We start from the raw sequence: 22,850 nt of genomic DNA, 5'->3' as shown, positions 1-22,850 counted from the left end.
TAAGTTACTTGCCCAGGGTCACACAGCTGGTAAGTGTCTGAGGCTGGATTTGAACTCAGGAGGAAGAGTTTTCCTGATGTTAGGCCCTGCAATCTATCCACTGTGCCACCTAGCTGCCCCCCCCCACACATCTCTAACAGGCTGCAATTAGAAAAAAATAACGCATTCGCCAAGAGGAACAAATCAAATTCTAGTCTACCTAAAACTTTTCAATCAAAATGTCAGTTCAACCACAACAATTTTCTCCCAAAAAAACATTAAATGACTGAGTATTCCCCTAGTAAAAAAATTCTTACACAGCTTCAGTGACCAAGAATTTACTTGCTAGAAAAAGAAAAAAAAACAACCAGTAAATATTAGGAATAAGTTTGCAGCAAAAATAGTGCCATATGGGTGTAAATTGTCTTTCAGACAACAGGCAAGCCTGAGCTCATCATTCATAGGAAATCAGATACCAAAAAATGTTATTATTAGAAAGAAAAGAAGCACTAGTTCCAGAAATTTTTTTTTTTTGTTTACAGGATTGCCATTGTAACTCATGGCTCAAACTATGTGCACAAAATTTTCCTCATTGATGGAAATGGACCATTCAATACTCCCATGCCTACATGAGGAGCAGTATTGTTGAGAGCTAGATTGAAAACAGAAGTTGGTCTTCCAGCTTCTAGCTTCAAGAGAAGATACTAGTTCCAGATTCTCATGTTGGCTTCTTCCCAGATACTTTCTGTCCCTTCAAGGACCTGAAAAAAATCTGGAACCAAAGACTTCCCTTTTGAAGCAGGAAGCTAGAGGACCAGGATCCCAGGATCTCTTTTCTCTCAAGCCCTTACCAATTCCACCCCTCTCATGGAATATAGACTAATGGAAGAATGAATAATAAATCTTTATCAGTGAAGTGAGTTTTATGCAACTGGCCTTAGAGACACGTTTATTTATCAATGTTTTCAATTCAATAAACTTTTTTTTTTTGGTTAGGCGATGGGATTAAGTGACTTGCCCAGGGTCACACAGCTAGTAAGTGTCAAGTGTCTGAGATTGGGTTTGAACTCAGGTCCTCCTGACTCCAGGGCTGGTGCTCTATCCACTGTGCTACCGAGATGCCCCTCAATGAACTTTTTCTTTAAGTCACTGGAGATACAAAAGGGGAAAAATGGTCTCTGCCCTAAAGGAGCCTGCATTCTACTATACATAAACTAATAAGTGAATTCAAGGTCTTTACAAACTTATATAGTGATTTCAGGCCTGAGAATGTGCTAATAATTGGGGTCTTGGAATACATCTCATGGAGGGGAAAAAACCTCAGCTGTACTTTAAAGGAAGAGAAGGAATCTATGAAATGGGGTCTTTTCCAGACCTGTGGTAACCTTAGCACAAAGGCAAAAAGGTAGGAAATAGAATGAAATATACCAAGAACAGCTAGTGTGTCAGTGAGACTGAAACAGAGTTCATGAAAGGAGACAACATGAAATAATCCTAGGAAAGTAGTTAGACTACAGAGGTCTTTAAATCCCCAGCTAAGCATTTTTTGTTTTATACTGGAGGCAATGTTTTAAGAATTTTAATTTGGCACCTCTTTAGAGGATCGAATAGGGGAGACACTAGAAAAGGAGAGATCAATGAATAAATAGTCTGTTGCAATATACTAAGTGAGAAGTGATGAAAGCTTGGAGCTAGGATAAAGACTAACCAAAGGGAGAAAGGAGAGAAGATATAAGAGCTATTGAAAAGATACACCTGTTGAAGCTTAGTAACTGATTGGTTATGAAGATTTGAAGAGAGGGGAGAGTCAAGGACGATAACTAGGTTGAGAACCTGGATGACTGAAAAATGTTGGTAATTCCACCAACAGAAATATGGAAGTTGGAAGAAGAGGTGAGTTTGGAGAGAAACCAAGTGATTTCTTCAGATGTGTTGAGTTGTATGCAACATTTAAGTGGAGCTGTCCATTGGGCAGTAAGAAATGTGAGGTTGCAATTCAGCAGAAAGTTTATAAAATAACAAGTAACTGACTGAAAAATAAAAATCCAATATGACCAAAATTTATTACATGATCAATATGCTATATGTTACCTATAAAATATAGCATAATAATTCCTGCACTATTTAATTTTAATATGGGTTTATTTTAAGGATCAAATGAGATATGTAAAACTCTTTGTAAGTATATTATTCTACACTCTATCTAGGGCAGGGTCATTGAAGATAAGCTTTGCCTTAGGTGTAGCATAGAGCAGGCCTAGATTTAAAGTCAGAGAGACCTGGATTCAAATCCAATCTCTGACTCTTTTTATCTGTGTAACCATGAACAAGTCACTTAACCTCTCCAAGGCTTAAGTTCTATATTTGTAAAATGGGAATAATATACCACTAGTACCTACCTGGGAATATAATTGTGAGGCTCATGTGCACATAAAGCACTCTGAAGATCTTAATGAACTATATAAATGACAGTTATAATAATAATAATAATAATTATTATTATTAGCTATTTCATAATTATACATATAGGGTCAAGCCCTACTTCTGAGCCTATAAAGAAAGAGGCACCTTCTGGCCCTGGATTCAAGAAGACCTGAGTTCAAATCCAGACTCAGACACATAACATTCACTAGCTATGTGACTGTGGGCAAGTCACTTAACCCCAATTGCCTCATCCAAAAAGACCCTAAAAAACAAAAAACAAGAAAAAGGCACCTTGTGGGATGGTTGTGAGACATTTTGATTCATGGGAGAAATAATTCATTGGAAATCATTACTGTCCCTTATGGTTCCCTAACAAATGAAAACTAATGCCATTAAAAATTTGTACCAATTGAATTTCATGTGCATTTTTAGATGGAATTTCCATAGTATTTTTATTCTAAGAACTTAGAATGTATATACATTTAACTTTTGGACCCTGCTGAGATGTGGGTGGAAATGGAGTTTTGTCAACCTGGACAATTTCTTTTTACTCCTCAAAGCTGAATTGTTTCACATTGGGTTATAATACACCATTGGAGACCCAGAACCCCAGGCTTCTCTTATTTCATAATTCTTCCAGAGAGCTTGTCATCAATGCAAAGGCTTTTGGAGAGAATGTATGAAGAAACTATGGAGAAATGTTTTCTTATGGAAAAGATTCTGTCTCTAGGCGGGACAACAGAAAACATCTGCTCAATTTGAAGTACTTGTTTCTAGGATGTTCCAGTCACAACTTGGTCCCAACATACCACTAGCCATACTTTCATCAGTCTCCTAACTTTGTACCTCCCCATCCCAGCATTATACCACCTCTACCCACACATTTAGAAACACACACACACACACACACACACACGCACACACATAATTACCTTTTAATTTCAAATCATACCAATTTGTCTTCTCCGTCACTTTTTTATGCTGCAAAATGGTCAGCCTTTTTGTATTCAGTTGAAGAACATGATTGTGAAATATGTTTCCTTGTCTGTGGTTTAGTTCTCTTCTTGTATACACAAGTAGTATAAAGGCCTTGGCTAGGCCAGAAAAGTGCAGCATGATTAGTTAATTCTGACATCAGGGCATTCAGAGGCACCACCACATTTTGGAATACCTGAGCTCAAGCTAGAAGCCATTAGTCATACCCTAACTATTTACAAAATAGTTCATTTTTATGAACCCTAAGCCTATTTCCGGGGTTTCATCAATACAAAATAGCTTCACTGATCAAGAATATTCCTCCTATTGAAGGTAACTGAAGGGTATCAAATCTTTCTGTGAGTTAGGGGAATGTCTACCCCAAGCATGTGAAAACATCCCCTAGTAGAATGGGTGGATGAGAACAATTTGTTCCAAAGGCCACAAAGGTGGCTGAAGCAGGCACTGTGGAGCACTTAGAGCTTAGTTAGACATCAAAGATACCAAGGTCATCTACTGCATGCCAAGCCATCATCAGTTGTCTTAACTATGTCTTCCCACTGGACTGAGAAGACTCTGGAAGACAGAGTAAGGCCAATAACTTTGTGTAACCCTGCCTCACTTAAATCCAATTTATGCATAAACCAAAAGACATCACCCATAGCATTTTACCCTTTTTACATGGATTATTAGTGCCCATCCTGTGGCAGAGCATTCTGAGTTTGTATTGGTCTGCTCAGACACAGTTGGACACACTGTAACTTGATGACAACATAGTGGTGTCATTTTGGTCCCCTTTGAGAATGAAAGACAACAACCAACCAACCAACATGGGCTCATCATACTCCTATGGTTAAATATGGCTGACCTTGTATTTTAAGAAGAGGGAAAACTAAGGCATGGGAAACAAGTTGCCTGGTCCAAGCACACTAATTCAGTAACAATTCTGGGAATAGAGTCTAAGTATTTCAACTTCCATTTCTCTCATTTTACTTTTGCCAAATACTCCATTATTCTTTTACTGGTATGCTAACTCTTGCCAGCAAAGCTGGTTTTCTTTTTCAGTCATCTGCCCTCTTAAGCATGAAGAAGACAAAAGCCTCCTTCCATTTTGCTTATATAGCATTGTCTCACAGCGAGTATTGCTCAAGGACGTTTCGAATTCTTTGTCTATCATTTTTTCTTTCTCCATCTTACCAATCTGCTATGACCTGGACTGCAAACTTCATGAGACAGAGGTCAATGTCTTATCTAAATGTTCCTTCTTCATGTGTCTAACACATTCAGCTAAAGGATAGGCATTTAATAAATGTGGAATTATTCTTAAATTGAATATTCATACAAAGTATTAATATAATAATGGAGAGTGGTGCTTTTTAAATTTTACTTTCATCACATGTATACTAGTTATCCATATTACTTCCGTATTGTTTTAAAGTCAACATGCTTATGCAGGCACATCCTCAGCTCTTCAATGGCATCACAGAGCCTTTGGGATGTTTTCCTAGCCCAATAAGGGCCTATCCTTTAATTTTTTTTAATTTTATTTTTTTAAGTTTTTAGTTACAAATACTCTGTCCCTCCATCTCTTTTCCACTGATTCAGAAGGCAAGAAATGTGATGCCCATTACACAGATGAAGTCATATGTATAGGTCATAGAAGAATAAAGTGGGAAAATGCTTTAATCTGCACTCCATTCATTAATTCTCTCTGTGGAGGTAGATAGCATTAATAACTATTTGTAAAAGTGACGGCACTGTGCTTGGAGTGTATGCAGAATATATAAATATCTATCTATTTTACACACACACACACACACATCAGGGAATTCAGGAGGGAGGGCATTAGTAGTTGAGACAATAAAGAAAAGTTTTGTGAAGAAAATGGTGATAGTTGAGCTGAATGTTGCAGAAAGTGGGAGATTTTGAGACAGAGATGAACAAGAAGTACGTTCCAGACATGGGGAGGATAGCCACTGCGAAAGTCCAGACATAGATAATGGATACCTACATGTGGGGAAAGATAAAAGGTCAGTTTGGTTGGTCCGTGTTGTTGTTTGTCCTTTGTTTTCAAAGAGGACTAGTGATATCATGGGGTGACATCTTGACTTTCATGTGAATTGGATTTAAGTGAGGCAGAGTTGCCAAGTTGTCAGCCTCGCTTTCTCTTCCAGAGTCATCTCAGTCCAGTGGCACGACAAAAGTCAGGATGACCGGCAATGGCCTAGGATGCAGTGGATGACCTTGGAGTCTTTGACATCTGACCAATCTCTAAGTACTCCACAGTGCCTGTTTCAGCTATTTTCATGGCCATTGGGATAAATTGTTCCCATCTGCCCATTCTGATGGCAGAAAACTTCATGTGCTTGGGGTGGACGGCATCCCCCTAATTCACCAATGGGTTTGACGCCTACTTGTATGTGTGTGGTGAGGTCAGAGGTGGGGGAAATGGGTATGTATGTATGGGTATGTGTGGGGAGTGTGCTTGTGTACAGGTGTGAGTGTGTATGGGTGTGTGTGTGTGTGCGTGTGTATGTGTGTATCTGTGTGTCTCCAAGAAGCTGTAGTATGCACAACAGCCACACCCCAGTAAAATCCTCTCAGTAGATTGACTAAACTAGGCTGCCCCATAGAATGACAGTAGATAAAGCCTATTCTAACCACAGTAGATTCATGCCTTGCCTTACTGTTTGGGTAATAGCATACCCAAAGGGGCTGGGGCAGCCATAGAACACTAAGGCATCAGGTTGGGGAATGGGAGTGGGGGATCAGAAGCAAGAATTCCCTCTACAAAATGGGATGTCCTCGATAAGTGGCCAATCTACCTCTTCCAATTAATAAGGTTCTAACTACTTCCTGAACTCACCTATGTCATTTTTAAATATATGGTTGTGAGGAAGTTGATTGTTTGTTTGTTTGCTTTAAAGAGAGACAGACCCTGCCTCCCTGGGACTTCCACCTGTTCCTAGTTTGCCTTTCTACAAATTGAAGGCTCTGCTTGGGAAAAGAAGACATAAGAGTCACAAGAACAAATGGAGTGTGTGTGTATGCGTGTGTGTGTGTGTGTGTGTGTGTGTGAGTGTGAAATTGGTGCCAGGGCTACAGTGTGAACCTCTAAGCAAGATAGATGCTATTTGTACTAGAATACATTAACCAGTTGTGGTTATAAGGCCCAGGAAGTAGTGCTTGTTGTTGTCGTTGTTGTTGTTGTTGATCCTTCCTTCTAGAAAAGGATCAATGCCATCAGGAGGGTGAAGTCTTCGCTTAAAGTGAATCGGGTTTAAGTGAGGCAGAGTTGTGCTTGTAACCGCAGATTCCAACGACAATCAGCCATTGTGTCTAGTTATGACTGTGGATTCAGTTGTGGAGAGTGATAAGGATAGAGGGAATATATCTATCCTAGGACCAAAAAAGTTTTACCCAAATGAATTAATATGAATTATCACACTTTATATAAGTTGTGTATCAAAATGTTGGCATGGGTCTTCACATCAGTTATTGACCGTGTATCACTATTTCTTAGGATAGAGCGTGAACTTGTTCTATCACCCGCTTGAGGAACTCCCAGATGAGGGAACTCCATCTACTAACGTAAGTGTACGCATTCATTTCAACTTACAGTCTCACAGTATTTGCTAGGATAGCCCGTTGCTCTGCCTAAAGAACAGGTCTCCTCCTGTTATTGCCCTGTCCCTGATTCAGTACAGTTTAGTGGTTCCCTTTCACCTCTAAGAGCGAATATAACACCTGCTTGGCTTTTAAAGGCTTTTATAACTTGGTCCCTGACTATGGTTGTTCCAGTCTTCCTACCCTTCACTTCCTCCTACGCACTCCGTGACCCTGTGATAGTGGACTCCTTGCTCCTTCCATCTTCTGACTCTGAATTTTCTCTGGCTGTTTCTAAGGCCTAGAATTCTATGCCTTCTCATCTCTGCCTTCTGTATCCTTCAAGTATCAACTAAAATATCACCTTCTGCAAGAAGGCTTTCCTTATTCCCCTTAATATTAGTTAGTGCCTTCCCTGTAAACCCACCTTGAAATTATCCTGTATATATTTTATCCCTAGATAGCTGTTTGTGTACTGCCACCCCTATTAGAAGGTGAGAGACTAGAAAGCAAGAACTGTTTTTTTTTTTTAATTTTCTTTGTATCCCCAGCATTTATCACAGTGCGTGGAACATAGTCGGGACTAAAGAAATGCTTATTGACTTGACTGAGAGTTTGAGTGATTTGCCTAAGGTCACAAAACTGGTATATGTCCAATACAGGACTTAAACCCACATCTTCCTGATTCTTAAGTCAGCTTTTTATTCACTACAACAGGGCTGCCTCTCATTACTCTTTCTCAAACCTGATGAAATCATGGTCAAACAATTCATGTTACCACAGAGGGCTTTCCTAATTAACATGTAGAATTTCATTGTTGGCTCAAAATTAAGCAAAAATCCAAGTACTTTTAATATCATTTGTGTTTCCACACGTCAAGGATCTGTGATTTCCTTTTTGTGGAAATTCACTTCACCAGTATAGATTACAGCCCATTCCACACCTTTTTTGATAGTCTTGTGAATTGCTGTGACTGAAAAGAAAATGTATCCCTAGGTGGCCAATGAAAGGAGCCTGTCAAACTTGATGTGACTGATCTTTGGGCAGCAGATTTACAGTCTGTTTCTGAACTTTTCCGATTTGGTATACTTTATGAGAGCTTGTACACTACTGGCTCTGCCTTTGCAGATGAGGTAACAAAGTAGAACTTTAATGGAGGTCAATGTCATTGATGGCTTTTATGTGGGCTTTTGAGTTTTGCAGTTTTCAATTTAATTGATAAGGACCCAAGAAGTGGCCTTACTGTCATTAAAGGAATAATTAATCAAGTGCCTACAACTAATAGGCTCATAGATCAAGAGTTGGAAGGGACATTAGAGTTCATCTGGTATAACCTCGTTTTACAACTGAGGAAACTGAGGCTCAGGGAGGCAACTTAAGCACTTATTAGCACTGCCCATTCATATTGTGATGAGATTCTTGTTTTCTAGCACTATGAAGTTTACAAAATACCCACTGTTTTTGAAATATTTATTCTAATTCAGTTGCTTCCTTTATACCAGAGAAGAAACACTACATTGGGGTGCAAGAAGGTGGGAGTTCTGTGTGTATGTAGGCAGAGATGAAATGGACATGTGATCACAGGGTACATAAAGTTGAACATATTAATAGAGCTATAGGAGGCTTGATTAAGATGCCTACTGTTTTTTGTTTTTGTTCTTAATTGTCATACAGATACCTTGGAACTAGAGGATTTTTTTGCTTTGTTTCAGTTTGAACTATTTAAGTTCAAATAAAAAATGTTTCAAAGCGTTAGACCCAAATGTAATATGACCTAGATTAGTAACAGGTACTTTCAAAGCACTACATTTCTCTTTCTACCATCACCTTTTGGCAAGACCGATGGCTATAATTAATGAAGATTCTGACAATTGTCCTGACTAGGGGTGTCCTGTAAGCATGTCAATTAATAAGTTAAAGAAGGATTGGATAGAGTGGATTGGTAGTTGGTTCAAAAGAAATCCCCTAAAAAAAAATCAGTAAGTAGAGTTGAATTATGATTCCTCCCTGTGCTCTGTTCTACAATGTACAAGCCACAAGAACACAAAGCTATAATACCTTGGATGAAATAGAAGTTCTTGGTCTTGATGATTGGTTTTGATGATTCCTGAGATAATAAAAATATCTCTTGATAATTTTTGAAGATCTGGGATATTAATCCTGGACAACACCCAACTTTCCCTGTCAAGTCTATATATATTCCTTCCACAACTCACAGTTATTAGCCATATAACCGAGGGCAAACATCTCAATCATTTAGCCTACTTACTCATTTGTAAAATGTGAAAAATAAGATTTGTATTACTTATCTCAAACAGCTATTGTGAAGCTCAAATGGGATAAGGCATGTGAAAACTCTATATAAAGTCATTAATTGTTATGTTGCATTATTGTTGTTGATGATGTTGTCACCATCACAACAAATTACCCTCAATATGTTTTCATCTATCTTGTTGGTACATAGTTTTTGTTTTATTTTGTTTTTGTTTTTGCTTATATTGTCTCTTCTGCGAGAATATGAGCTCCATAAGGCTGGGACCATTTTTTTGCTTTTCTTTGTATACTTAATGCTTGGTACAGTGCCTGGCACACAGTGTTTAATAAACGCTTGTTGAATGGCAGTCATTAGTGTTGTTGTTGTTGTTGTTGCCCAGTACTTGGTTTTCCCAGCTCAATGGCTAGATTGATGTAACTAGACCAAGAACTTGTCAGTAATAGGAAGAAACATAAGTTGTCAATATGTAAGGCAAGCCAAGCTGGAGCCAAAGAGAAGGTGATACAGAAACACAAAGCCATATGCGTATGATTACTCCCGTCATTTATTAATATTCAGATTGAAAAAGGAGCCTTGGAGCCGCAAGTTACGCTAATTGGCACATTTGCTTTATTTTTTTTTTTAAAACAAACTGGGTTTTTCATTTTTTTTCCTTTTTAGTTCATTCCATCACATTGAAAAGGAGAAAAGAAAAATGTTTTTGAATTCACTCGATAGTTTGAACTCCTCAGATGAACGGAACATTGCACACACACTTGGAACAGAGAGAGAGGGAGTGTGGACTCCCAGAGGGCCACACGCACCAGATCAAAAAACTTGGATACAGTGCAAGAATTTCCCAAATGATTGGATCATCATTACCAAAAAACTCGCCATAACAACACCAAGAAACAAAGAAATGTTTAAGCCACACTGTTTGACTTGGGATCTTTCCTGCTTTTTTTTTTTTAAATGTTTGCCACACAGAGAGAAAGAGGGTTGTGGGGGCAGGGGGAGAAGACAGGCCCACAGATGTGAGCAGGATAGGAAGGGGGACTCAGGAGCTGGGGGAGAGTAGAGGGTGCAGAGAGACATGGGTCAGGAGGAGGGAGGAAAGGGAGGCAGGGAGTCATTTCTTTAAGGTTCAGGCATGTTCTTGGTCCGCCTTGCTCTCATCTCCTTTCTCCTCCTCCTGCTGGGCACTTTCCATAGGTTTGGTTTCTTCTACAGCTTCTGAAGAAGATAAGAAGAGAAAAAAATAAAAAGGGGAAATATTATGATTAGTATATTATCATCTGGGTTGCTTTGAGGATCAAGTTCATCCATACCTTCCTGAGAAGGAAAAAAGCTATTTATTGACTCAAGAATTGGTTCCTGTGTTAGAAATTTGTTACTTTGGAATAATCACTTAATAACCTGTGGGAATTGAGTCAGAAGTCTAATGGGTAATTTTGGTGGTGAGCCTGCCACTGAGAAGAGATGACTACTATAGCTAGGCAGTAAACTCAGTCCCACATTCCAAGTCCTAAAACACAACACAACAAATCACACTTAAAAGAAGTAACATAGTCCATATGTCTAACTTCTATTAGGGTTAAGTTGACCCATTTTATAGTAATAACAGTAATAATAGCTTATATTCACATCATACTTTTATAATTTTCAAAGTATATTTACAACCATTATTTCATTGGATAATCTCAGTCATGATTAACAAATGTTTGTTGATTGACTGAAAATGCATCTTCTACTTGAAAACTTTCCTGCATGAAGCTTAAGGTCCAGTATGGGACAGAGGTTGGGAAGGAATATGCCATATACTTACTTAAATGACTATAATATAAAATGATAGACCATAAAGGTTAAAGTGACATTTACAGTGCCATGTGGGGTCCAAAGGAGAAAAATAATTTCCACTTGAGGGGAGGAGGAAACAAGTATTCATGATCTTCATGATCTCCCCTCAGGGGAGATATGAGGGAGAGCATATAAGGTATAGGGATTAGAATAAACAAAGATAGAGAGGCATTACAGTAAGGAATATCTCTTAGGGACCACTAGTAGTTGAGTGTGGCTTGAATGTAGAGATGTAGACTACATGGAGGATAGTATGAGATAGGACTTTAAGAATAGTATGAGAAAAGCATAAACAATCAGCTAGTACCAGATTGTGAAGGACCTTAAAGGTCAAGCTAATAGGTTTAGACTTTATTTGACAGACAATAGCTAGTCATTGAAGGGTTCTGGGCAGAAGTGTCATGATCAAATATGTGCACAAGAAAGGCTGGAATGACTTATACATGGATTGTGGCAGTGGGAATAGAAAGAAGGAATCAGATGCTTATTTAGAATAGATGAAATCATCCTAATGGATCTAAACATAAATGCCCACTAAAACCATTTTTAAGGGCTCTCAAGACAATCCTCTGAAGAATGAGAAACCTTTTTGGAGAGTACTTATTTTAAGTTTCCTTAAACTACTCAGTTGATTTCATGATATCAAATAGTTTACTAAACATACTTATTAGTGGGTATCGATTACTATCACTTGTTTGTCTTTTTACTTTCAGTCATCAAGAGTTGCCAATCATTCCATCTTCTCTGGTTTCCTGACATAGAATATTTCTAATAATATATTGGAGGCCCCTCCTTACAATATAAATATTGCTGCCATCTCTAGTGAGGACTGGGGGAAGGGGGAGGGAAAGTAAAAAAGAAAAAAGAAATTTACATGATAATTTTATTATATATTTAAAAGGAATAGCAAGTTGTACATAATAGATTTACAATTTCATGTACAATCATATTTATTATACTGTTATAGAAATACTTATTTTATTTCACAAATGAAAAATAAAATAAACAAATGCAAAAAAAAAAAATTCCTTTCTGCCTTCATGTGGCCTCTGTAGAGAAAAGGATGTTTTTGACCTTCCTTAGGACAAGAGAAGGAAATGGCAAACTACTCTATTATCTTTGCCAAGAAAAACCCAAATAGAGTCTTGAAGAGTTGGACATGATCGAAAAATGACTGAAAAGGACAGGTTAAATTCAACAGCATGGACTGGTGGATAGAAATTTAGATTGAAAGGAGGAAAACTTGGATCCAAGTATTGATTCTAGTGTCTACTAGCTGTGTGACTTTTGGTAACTCTTCTAACCTCACAGCACTCTCAGTGATTCTCTAAAACTATAATTGGCAGCAAATATGCTGCTAAAAAAATTTAGTAGCAGGCATTTCATCACCAGGAAGTTTGTTATACCAATGAAATCATAGATGCAGTCTCTAGGGCTAATCCAAAAGCCCACCAAGGCTCAACTGTCCTATTAAAGGTTTTTCTTGGTAGTCTTTTTCCTTTTTTTTTTTGTTTTTAAACTCTGTAAGTTTGTGGGTTGAACAGCAGTTAGAATGGTGCTGACATCATCAAAACTTAGGCCAGTTTTTGTTTGTTTGTTTGTTTGTTTATTTTTCCCCCAGCCTGAAATCTGTTCTGGGCTGAGCACAGTGACCTCTGTCCCTCTTTGGAGGTATCCAACTCCTCGAAGTCCTGTACCAATAATGTCTATACCATACAATTTGACATTTTATTATGCACTAATGTCTTCTAATTGCTTCATATACATGCATCCCTAATAAGGTTTTTGGTTCTTTGAAGACAGGGCCTACGGCTTACACTTCTTTCAATTCCTCAGACCCTCCAAGCACAGCACTGGATAATATAGTGGGCACTTGCTGAATGCTCAGTCAACTGATTGAAGTTTCAAAACCATGAAAGAAACATAGATTTGCACTGAAGCACTGTGTAAAAAGTTTTGTGTCTTATAGTTTACTATGTTCCTTTAAGCAATACATATTTTAATAAGTTGCAAAATCAGTTTAAAGGTATATTTTATCTAAGTTTTCTCCATATATTACCTTCATATGTCAAATTTTGCAAAATAGCTTAAAATTTCTTTTAAAATAACATCAGGCAAGGAAATTACCTCTTTTTAATTCTGAGCAATACAACAAGTAATTTCCACAAAAATTATGTGTACTTCTAGGATCAGCTCCCCACCATCTGCAACCCCCATTGCCACCCCATACCCCCTGCTATCTCAGCACTTCTGGCTTGATCGTCCAATACTGAAATTCTGCTTTGTAATGTTCTAATTATTCTGAGTATCACTAAGACCTATGCTTGGTGTTCTAATAGAGAAAGTGACCAGGCCTAAAGGTACCTGGGTTGCTTATGTGCCTTCTAAAGAGAACTAAATGGGTCAGTACTCACATTATTTATTGAATAACTGTTTGAATTAATCAAATCCTCTAGTATAAGATATGACAATAAAGGAAAGTGACTTTTTTTAACATGCAAAAACCATTTATTCAACTGTTCAGTGCATAAATAGTATACTAAGTGCCTTCTTTATTCAAGGCACTGGGATGGAGCTATGGTGGATGAGGAAGACACAGCCTGTTTCTACCCTCCAGAAGCTTAAAATCTAGAAGGGGATATATATAGCAGGCATCCGAGGAACAGCAAAGCAAGAATGTGATAAGCTTCATAAAGTGCTAAGAACAAAGTGGTATTTGAGTTCAAAGGAAGGAGAGATGTTAATTGGGAGGGGTGTCAAGGAAGCTTCACAGAAGAGGTAGAATTTCAGTTAGGACTTTGAGGATTGCTTTGGATTTTGACAGGTGGAAATGGGGTGAAGGAAAGAATTTTAAATGTAGGGAATTTAATGCACATAGGTAGGGGCATAGAGTATATTTAAGAAAAGTGAGAAGTCTGATATGACTGGCATGTAGAGTGCACATTGTAGGTGTGGTATAAAACAAAATCAGAGTGGGAGTTTGGGTGAGAGGAAAAAGAATTCTGAACTCAAGGCTATGCAGCTTGGACTTCAGGAAGCTGCATAGCCTTGGACTTCAGGAACATGTAATAGGGAGCCACAGAAGGTTTTTGAGCAGGACAGTGACATCATCTGAATAGTGTTTTGGAAAGATTCATTGGTTTTTTTCTGGATCTCCCTCATCAGGGTGCAGTTCCATGAATTTTCTGGATCTGTTAGGAGCAGTTTGTATACAGGTCTAACTACACACCTTCCTATCACTCTGCTATCTTAGCTCTACCTCCTTAGAAAGATTAATCTGGCAGCAACATATAGAATAAATTGGAGGAGGAAAGAGATTAAAAATGGCACGTTGCTGTAGGAACATACAATCAAATGAATATCATCCACTTTGAAGTCGTTCCTGGAGAGATCATACTCTTTTTCCAGTGGTACTGCCATTGGAAAAATATTGTCAGAACTTTCTTAAACTGGCTTCAGAACTTGTGTTCCATGCTCTTGAACATCCTCAGTGGGAGCAACTCTTCATCCTTTGATGGTAGATTTGATGTTTGGAAATGCCACAGTCTATTAAATAAAATAGAGGATTTAATAGATGATACAGTTTTGGGTCAAAAAATATAATACTGTTAATGAAACTAATTTCCTTGTGTGGTTATCAAACTGGATCAAATGATGATGGAAGCCATAGCTTGGGAATGGGGCTATCCCAGGCTCAACAAGGTTCATCAAGGCTCTGATTCTTAAAATCTAGCCACTGCTTAGATTCTTATAATCTAGCTACAGCTGAGATTCTTAAAATCTAGGCACTGCTTACCCATGTTCAGACTCTTTAAGAGTCTGCCCAATATAATAATGTTCTAATAAACCTTGTCTTTGGCTGAAAGAAAGCTTGGGTCAAATTCTTTCAGGCAGGACCCGCATGTTGTGATTTTGGGGTCCCAGGACCCCCTGAATCCCTAAACTGCATCATTTTGGTGGCCCGTACAGGGAAACTGCCTAACCCCAAGTTCATCTCCAGCCAAGACTAGAAGGTATGTAAGCCTCCTCTTCCTCCCTTTCTTGCTCTGCATTTGGGGTTGCTCTCCAAGCACCAAGGCTTGGAGGTACTTTTCTGGCAGACAGTTACGAGGCTGTCTAGCACTGGGCCTGATGCTCTCAGGCTCTCAGTCCACTGGGTCGGTTCAAGGCCATGGACAGGGTACACCTTCTGCAGCATAGAGGACAAGGACAGATGCCTTATCAGGAAGTGTATGAATTCCCTTGGCGCTAGGGAATTGGAGAAAACTGCAGTTGCTTTTCAGTTCCCTGAGGCTTACTTACTCCCTTCCCTCTGCACCTCTGAATCCTCCTTCATGGAGGTTACAGGGAAAGTTAGAATAGCTAAAAATATCTTGGCAGATTCTGGAGGTTTTGTGTTCGATTATTAAGGAGTTTAGAACTCCTCCTTACAACCCTGGTCACTCTTTTCTCCCACTCCCTTCACTTGAATCAAGAGACTATCTGTAAAACCCCTCTCATAGGAGAAGAGAGTTTCACCCTTTATCCCTCACTTTTGATTTTGCCCTCCCCCACCTGGGGAAAAGGAAGGGGGGGGAGGGGCAGCAGCTAAGGTGTGGGCTCCCCTGGCTTGGGCTCCAGGGCAACCTTTGCCTGGAAGCATCACCCAGGATCAGCACATCCTGCTCAAGGTAATGAAGCCTCCAAACTTGGGTAAGCACGCTCTTTTAAATTTGTAGTTTTAACTGTTAATGATGAGATGCTGATTCTCTGTGTAAAGTAATTTGGAAGTGCATTTAACAAAACTGAAGTCACCTGATTGGTAATGGGTTTGTTTCAAGTTTCAAATTGGTGAACTTTCTGTATCAGTTCTGTCAAGCAACTTTTCATAATTTGGTTACCGCTAAAATATTTAGCTATTGTTGGTTATTGTTTTAATGTGTAAACTAGCCAGAAAGTTTGTTTGGGTTATGTATGGCTTGCTGAGAATTTGCAAGTGTATAGAAATCTCTAATGATTGGCTTTTTACATTAGGATAAATTTAAGTTTGAGATGTAAATCCTGGAAAAGTTTTTCCTAAGCTGTAATTAGTAAAATTTGTTGTTTGAGGTAAAAGCTCATAGGACTTTATTTTGAGTTGTCTGATGGGTCATAATCCATCAATAATCAATAATCTGAGAGAAATGCCACAAGCTACTCAGAGAAAGTGATACTGGTAGGAAGTCAGCATTGGGAAAAGCTGAGAGGACAATTTTAGCCTCAGTCTAAGATGGGATCCTCCTGGCTCAGTTTCCCCCTTATGTTCCTTTGAAGAGGAATGTTACCCACCTGGTTATTCCTGTGTCTGGCTATGAGGAGGATTTGTTACTGCATGGTTGGAAAACTAAATTATCTGGATCCAAATAGAGCTAAGGATGGTTTATTCTCTCATTTGGGCCCTAAATCTAGTCCCTGTTTTATATCTGGGCCCTGCAGTTTTTTTCTGTCTTCCAGACTATGGGCCATTCACCTACAATTGGTAGCAAACAGCGAGTACCAGCCAAAGTCCCCACATTGTTCCCAGGATGCAGCCTGTGTTCAGTTACAGTCAAACTCCTCTTTGGGTCTTGCCTCCCTATGGCCCCAGGCCACTTCCCACCCTTGGTAACTCTATTACCTCATGGACTACTTGGTCTCTCCTGGATCCCTCCCACAGTCTTTCTATATATAAGGTCCATCTTGTCTCCATTAAGATGCTCTGATTCTTAAAATCTGGCCACTGCTTAGATTCTTATAATCTAGCCACAGCTGAGATTCTTAAATCTAGCCACTGCTTGCCCATGTTCAGACTCCTTAAGAGTCTGCCCAATATGATAATGTTCTAATAAACCTTGTCTGTGGCTGAAAAAAAAAAAAAACAAGGTTCATCAAGGGATAAGTCCATCTAGCAGAAAACAGAAGGAAAATATAAACCAATCCATGGGGAGAAGTGAAGCATACTGTAGGGCTGTAGGGCTGGGGGGAAAAGAGAGGACTATACTAGAACCTGATATTTTCCCTTTCAGACCAAATTTTAAAATCCCCTTCTCCCATTAAAGGAACAGCTTGGACATGGCATTCCATCTCCTGATCCAATGTCGCTATCTCCCAATGCTCTCCCTCTTCATAGCTGCCTCCTGCCTTCATTGCTCAGTTCATCCCACCTTCTGCAAGGCATTTTCCTGATTCTTCCACCCTCCTTTTCCCTACCCTTACCTAGTTCCTTCCGTTTTGTGATTACCTTTCATTTACATTGCATATACTATATATGAACATGTTGATTTATGTATTATCTCCCCTATTAGAATGTGAGCTTCTTGAAACTAGTGACCATGTTTTTGCCTTCTTTGTATTTCCAATCCTTAGTTCAATATCTGGCACTTAATACACACTTAAGGATCGATTGATTGATTAATCACTGGTTTATTCCATATATTGTTGGGATTCTCATATTGTTGGTTTTCTTTTAAACATAGCTATATTACTCAGTAATCATTAACAAATAAAAACAAAGCAAAACCCTCACATGTATGTGTTTTCCCTCCATAGTTAGACTGCAATATCCTTTAGGGTATCACAAACATTTGCAACAAATTCTTTGTGGCAGAATGGACTTCTTTTTTTTTTTTTTTAACAAAAGTACCAAGAAGGAGAAAAACATTTCTTTGTCTTCCAGGCCAGTTTGGCCCTGATATTGAATGATTTATCTAATGCAATTACTTCATATGGATTTGAGTCAATAAATTGAGGGTTATTGAGACCATGCACAGTTTCTGAATTGCTACTTACCCTCTCATTTTGATACAGACCTGTGAGAGAGATTCAGACTGGAGAGAAAAAACAGACCATAGAGCCAAGAAAATCTGGGTTCAAGTTCTATCTACTACATTCTAGCTGTGTGACTAATCACTTAGCTTCTCATTACTCCAGGTGACTCTTCAAGATAATACCCTAAAGACAAGACATGGTACACCTAGGTGGAAGCAGTTTCCACACTAGGAGGGTGCAAGCACCAATAAAAATCACAGGTCTAAAAATCACACACTTTCTCAGTAGGTGAATTCATTCCAGTGGTACAAAAAGTAGTATCTCATTACTCTTCTTTGTTGCTTCCAATTTCCCAATAGACAACTTTGTTTGGGACATAACCCTTGTGTGCTAATTAATCCTATAACTTACAGTCCCTGCTGAGACTCTCATGTTTTCCAGTGAGATTCTGTTGAAATTATTTAGAATCTTTTCAGGGAATTTACTTAGCAAAGTAGAACCTGACAAAAGTTTGGAGACAGTAAGAGAAGAAGGGATAAGAAAGGGGAGTTGTATTCTATTCATTTAATATTATTATGAGAATAGTATGACGTTCCTTCTTTGGACTGACTTAATGTAGTACTGAACGAGATTGTGGGGCAATCACGAATTATCAGAGCATCAGTTTCTTCATCTGTAAAGCAGCAATAATTTTCTTATGCTACCTTACTGGGTTGTGAAGAAAGTGCTTTGTAAATCTCAAATCTTAATAAATGTAAGCTGTCATTTTATTTATTTTTGGTCCAGACATGTAGTGATGTTGGTTTAGATCTCCTAGTGAGAAAACTCCCTCTACCAGTGAAGATCAGCACCAATTCTGCAACTTAGAGCCTTAATGAGTCACCTAAATTACTGAGAAATTAAGGAACCTGGCTAGGGTCTTATATAGCAAGTACTCATCTGAGTTGGTATGTAAACTTAGCTCTTTTTATCTACTACATCGTGCTGTTTTATTATTATAAATGTGGTTGTTTTTCTGAACAGGTCATTCTCATCTCTTTCAATGGGGTTCAAAAAGAAAGTTATGAGAAAAGTTGATATCTTGATATTCTTTTTGAACTTGAATAGATAAAATAATTTCTATTTGTATTTTTTGAAGTATTAATTTGTAAATATCCATCCTCTGTAGTCTTACCAAAAGCGTCTTTGATACAACTCCAGTACCAGACTCCAGTACCAGATCACATGCATTTTGTCCTGTTTGCAAAGAATTTTTATATCCTCTGCTAGGTCTCTATGTGTTTTTTGTTCCATGCAGACTGGAGATTATTAACATTTGATATGGTTATATCTACTAAAAATGTTACATTTTTATGGCTCAATGTTAAGTTTGGTTTGTGGTGAGCAACAGGTACCTGCTGTGATAATGGTCTAATTGCAGTAAAGTTATTATATTTATTATTGTTGTTTGACTGAAATAATAATGGATTCAGTGGCTTGGAAACAGGCGCAAACATTTATAGCAGCATAAAAGCTTTAACATTACTTTCGGGTTTGACTTGAGATGGAAACTTCAGAGAAGGACTATTAGACTGGGTGAGTTGAGTATAATGGTAATGTACAGGAAAGAGGGGGCTATTCCCGGGAGATAAGGAAAAGGACAGATTGAAGGGATTCTGTGGAATTGTTAGGCTTTCTGTAGTTTACCTGGAGAAACCAACCTTCTAAGATTAACTCCCATGTTCTTCACTTTCCTCTATTGTATCCATTGCCTAGGTCTAACAGAAAGGATCAAATTTTACATAAGTTCATTTTAGCCAATAGGACGCTATGACAGGAAATAATTATTAGTTGCTTTCCAATTAAGGGGTATAATGTATGCACACCCATTCATCTGAAGTTCTCAACTTAGTCAATAAACAAAACAGATTCAAAGGGAAAGAAGACATAGACACACACAATGTTCTCTTTACAAGCAAAGTCACTGGAGCAAAACAGAATATATGTCTTTACAAAAGTGGCATAATAGATTGGATGAGAAAGAATCCTGAACTAGCCAAGTGGTCTTAGTTATGATCTGGCCCTGGCTGTATGTCATGTGACTTTGGGCAAGTTGTTTTACCTCACAAGCTCTCAGTACTTTTGTCTGTAAAATTGTTGTGGTTTAGTTGTTTCCTACTCTTCATGTCCCCATTTGGCAAAGATACTGGAGTGGTTTTCCATTTCCTTCTCCAGCTCATTTTACAGATGAAGAAATTGAGTTAAACAGGGTTAAGTGACTTGCCCAGGGTCACAAAGCTAGTAAGTGTTTGAGACCAGATTTGAACTCAGGAAAATGAGTCATTCTGACTCCAGGCCCAGTACTCTATCCACTGTACCACCAAGTGATCAAGGAAGATATTGTAAAACAAAACCTGGGGAAAGGGATGCTAATTTCTATTAACCATATTATGGCATTTCTATCCAAAGAACTAACTCCTGGGGGCAATGAATGACACTTTTTATCACTACTGAATATATTATAAATACTTGTTATAAAATAATGTTAGTAGAAAAAACACAAAAGCACACTATGAAGGTCACAAAAACTGAAGAAAGGGGGGATAAGGAAGGTTAGGAAAGCCAAAGAGAGGAAAAAAATAAGGGGAGAAAAGAAAGGAAGGAAGGAAAGAGAGGGAAGAGAAATGAAGGAGAGGGGAAAGTAAAGGAAAGAGAGGAGAGGAGAAGGGGGAAGAAGGGGGAGGGAGAGAGAGTGGAAGGAAGGGGGAGGGAGAGAGAGAGAAAGAGAGAGAAAGAGGAGAAAGAGAAAGAGGGAGAGGATGATGGTGCAGAGTCAGTACTGAGTGGTAGAAAGAGCACTTGATTAAGTACCAGGTGACCTGAGATTTAATCCTAGTTCAGCCTTTAATTTATTACATAACTTTGGGAAAGTCAGTTGATTTTATTTTCTGGGCCTCTAGTGCCTCAACCATAATGGCCACATCTGATTTGCCTCTTTGAATTGTTTCGAGAATCAGATACAGATCACATACACATATGTGAATATACAAAAGTTTTTAAAATGTATTGTTATAAAAGTTTAGACAGTATTATTGTTTAGGTAGAAAGATGAGAAAAAGAAAGAACCTCAGAATAGAAAAAGTCATGTTGAAACAGAAGACCTGCTGAAGGCTAGCTTTTGATCTAAAGGCTCTCAATGTCTTACTGAATAAAATTCAGTGTACAGAAAAGAAGGTGGTTCTTTGAAATTAAGTTTAGTAGCAAGAGACATCTTATTGTTGCCAGAGGTTGGGAGCAGAACAATATCACACTAAGAAACAGCATTTTCTGGAAGTCACAAATGCGAAAAGTCTATGAATTCTATCACCTCTGCCCTCCAAGAGAGGAAAATTCAAGCTACCCACAAACATATGAAAGGGCATTCTAAATCACTAAGAGAAACGCACATTAAAGAAACTGAGATTTAACCTTATGTTCATCAGATTGGCAGAGATAACAAAAAATGAAAATGATGTGCAAATTTTTTGATTCAGCAATAAAACTATTGATTATATAGTCACCAAAGAAGACAAAACAAACAAAACAAAACATATATATGTCAAATCATGGCAACAAGTGTTTATTAAGCATTCACTGTGTGCCAAGCATTGTGCTGAATATGAAAAGAAAGACGAAAACCAGGTCCTACTTTCAAGGAGTTCACAATTTAATGGAGGAAACAATATGCAAATAACTATGCACTAATTAATATAATATATATATACATATATACACATTTGTGTTGTGTGCATGTGCACATGTATGTGTATGATAAACTGGAAATACTCATATACACACATATATTTTTATGTATATCTAAATCTATAGCTACATAATCTATAGATTGATTTAATTACAAAAGCAAAGAACTGGAAGGAGAGTAGGTGCCCAGTGTTTGGAGAATGGCCTAAAAAATTGTGGTATATTAATGTGGTGGAATATTCTTGTTCCATAAGACATGGTGAATATGAATTCACTGAAACTTTAAAGACTTTTGTTTTGTTTTTGTTTTTTCAGCCAAAGACAAGGTTTATTAGAACATCCATCATATTGGGCAGACTCTTAAGGAGTTTGAACATGAGTAAGCAGTGGCTATATTTTAAGAATCTCAGCAGTGGCTAGATTTTAGGAATCTAAGCCCTTTAAGGACTTTCATGAACTGATGCAAAGCAAAGTAAGCAGAACCAGGAGAACAATTTATATCATGATTACAATAATGTAAAAAAAAAAAAGTAACAGTGAAAGACTGAAGAACTCTAGTCAAGATAGTGACCAAATATGGTATCAGAGGACTTGAAGGAGAAGCATGTCTCCCACCTATAAGAGAGAGATAGTGTATAATAGATGCAACATAAGGTATACATTTGTAGACATAGCCAATGGGTTAGTTTGCTTTGCTTGGTTATCTACTTGTTACAAAAGAAGACCCTTGGAGGTGGTGAATAGAGGATAGATTTATTGAGAAGTGGTAGTTATGTGTTTAAAAATATGAAAAGAATGCCATTAAAACATTTTTTAAATGTTCTCCATTTTCTACTGTGACAATCTTTTTAAGAATGTTAGAGAATGTCCATGATAAGCCAACAGGTTTAACTTATAACCACACTATTCTTTTCCTAAAAATTACTTGAGAATTAATTGTGATAGCTATGTCATTAAGTCTATTGCATAATGCAATCTACAGCAGAATTTCACTACAAATTTCTACTTTGTCAGAGTTTAAACTTGATCTTTAAGACTCTAAATCTGCTTACTTGGAAGAGACAGGAACTTTGGAAGAGTTTTCAAATTGTTTTGTTTTCTCACAATTAAAGATATTTGCTAGCATGAAGAAAATGTCCTCCCTAAATGACCTCAGAAAAATATGATAATTTCACAGAGTTTTAATTTCTAGGAGAAAAGCTTCCAGAAAAAAAAAATAGTGTTAGAACAGATTGTGATCCAAAATTCAATTCAATTCAACTTAACTCAA

General features: G+C 37.9%; 1 protein-coding gene across 1 annotated transcript in view; it reads right to left on the bottom strand.

The window, feature by feature from the left end:
- Positions 1-9,975: 9,975 nt before the first annotated feature.
- Positions 9,976-22,850, bottom strand: part of GAP43 (growth associated protein 43) — a 131,496-nt gene continuing 118,621 nt past the window's right edge. Inside the window, exon 3 of the mRNA XM_027865775.1 lies at positions 9,976-10,471. Coding sequence (XP_027721576.1) covers positions 10,383-10,471 — 89 coding nt within the window. The 3' untranslated portion in view covers positions 9,976-10,382. The remainder of the gene's footprint in view (positions 10,472-22,850) is intronic.

This window comes from Vombatus ursinus, unplaced genomic scaffold, assembly GCF_900497805.2.
Source record: "Vombatus ursinus unplaced genomic scaffold, bare-nosed wombat genome assembly UNPS02001419.1, whole genome shotgun sequence".
Classification (NCBI taxonomy): Eukaryota; Metazoa; Chordata; class Mammalia; order Diprotodontia; family Vombatidae; genus Vombatus; species Vombatus ursinus.
This window is presented reverse-complemented; position numbering and strand designations above follow the sequence as displayed.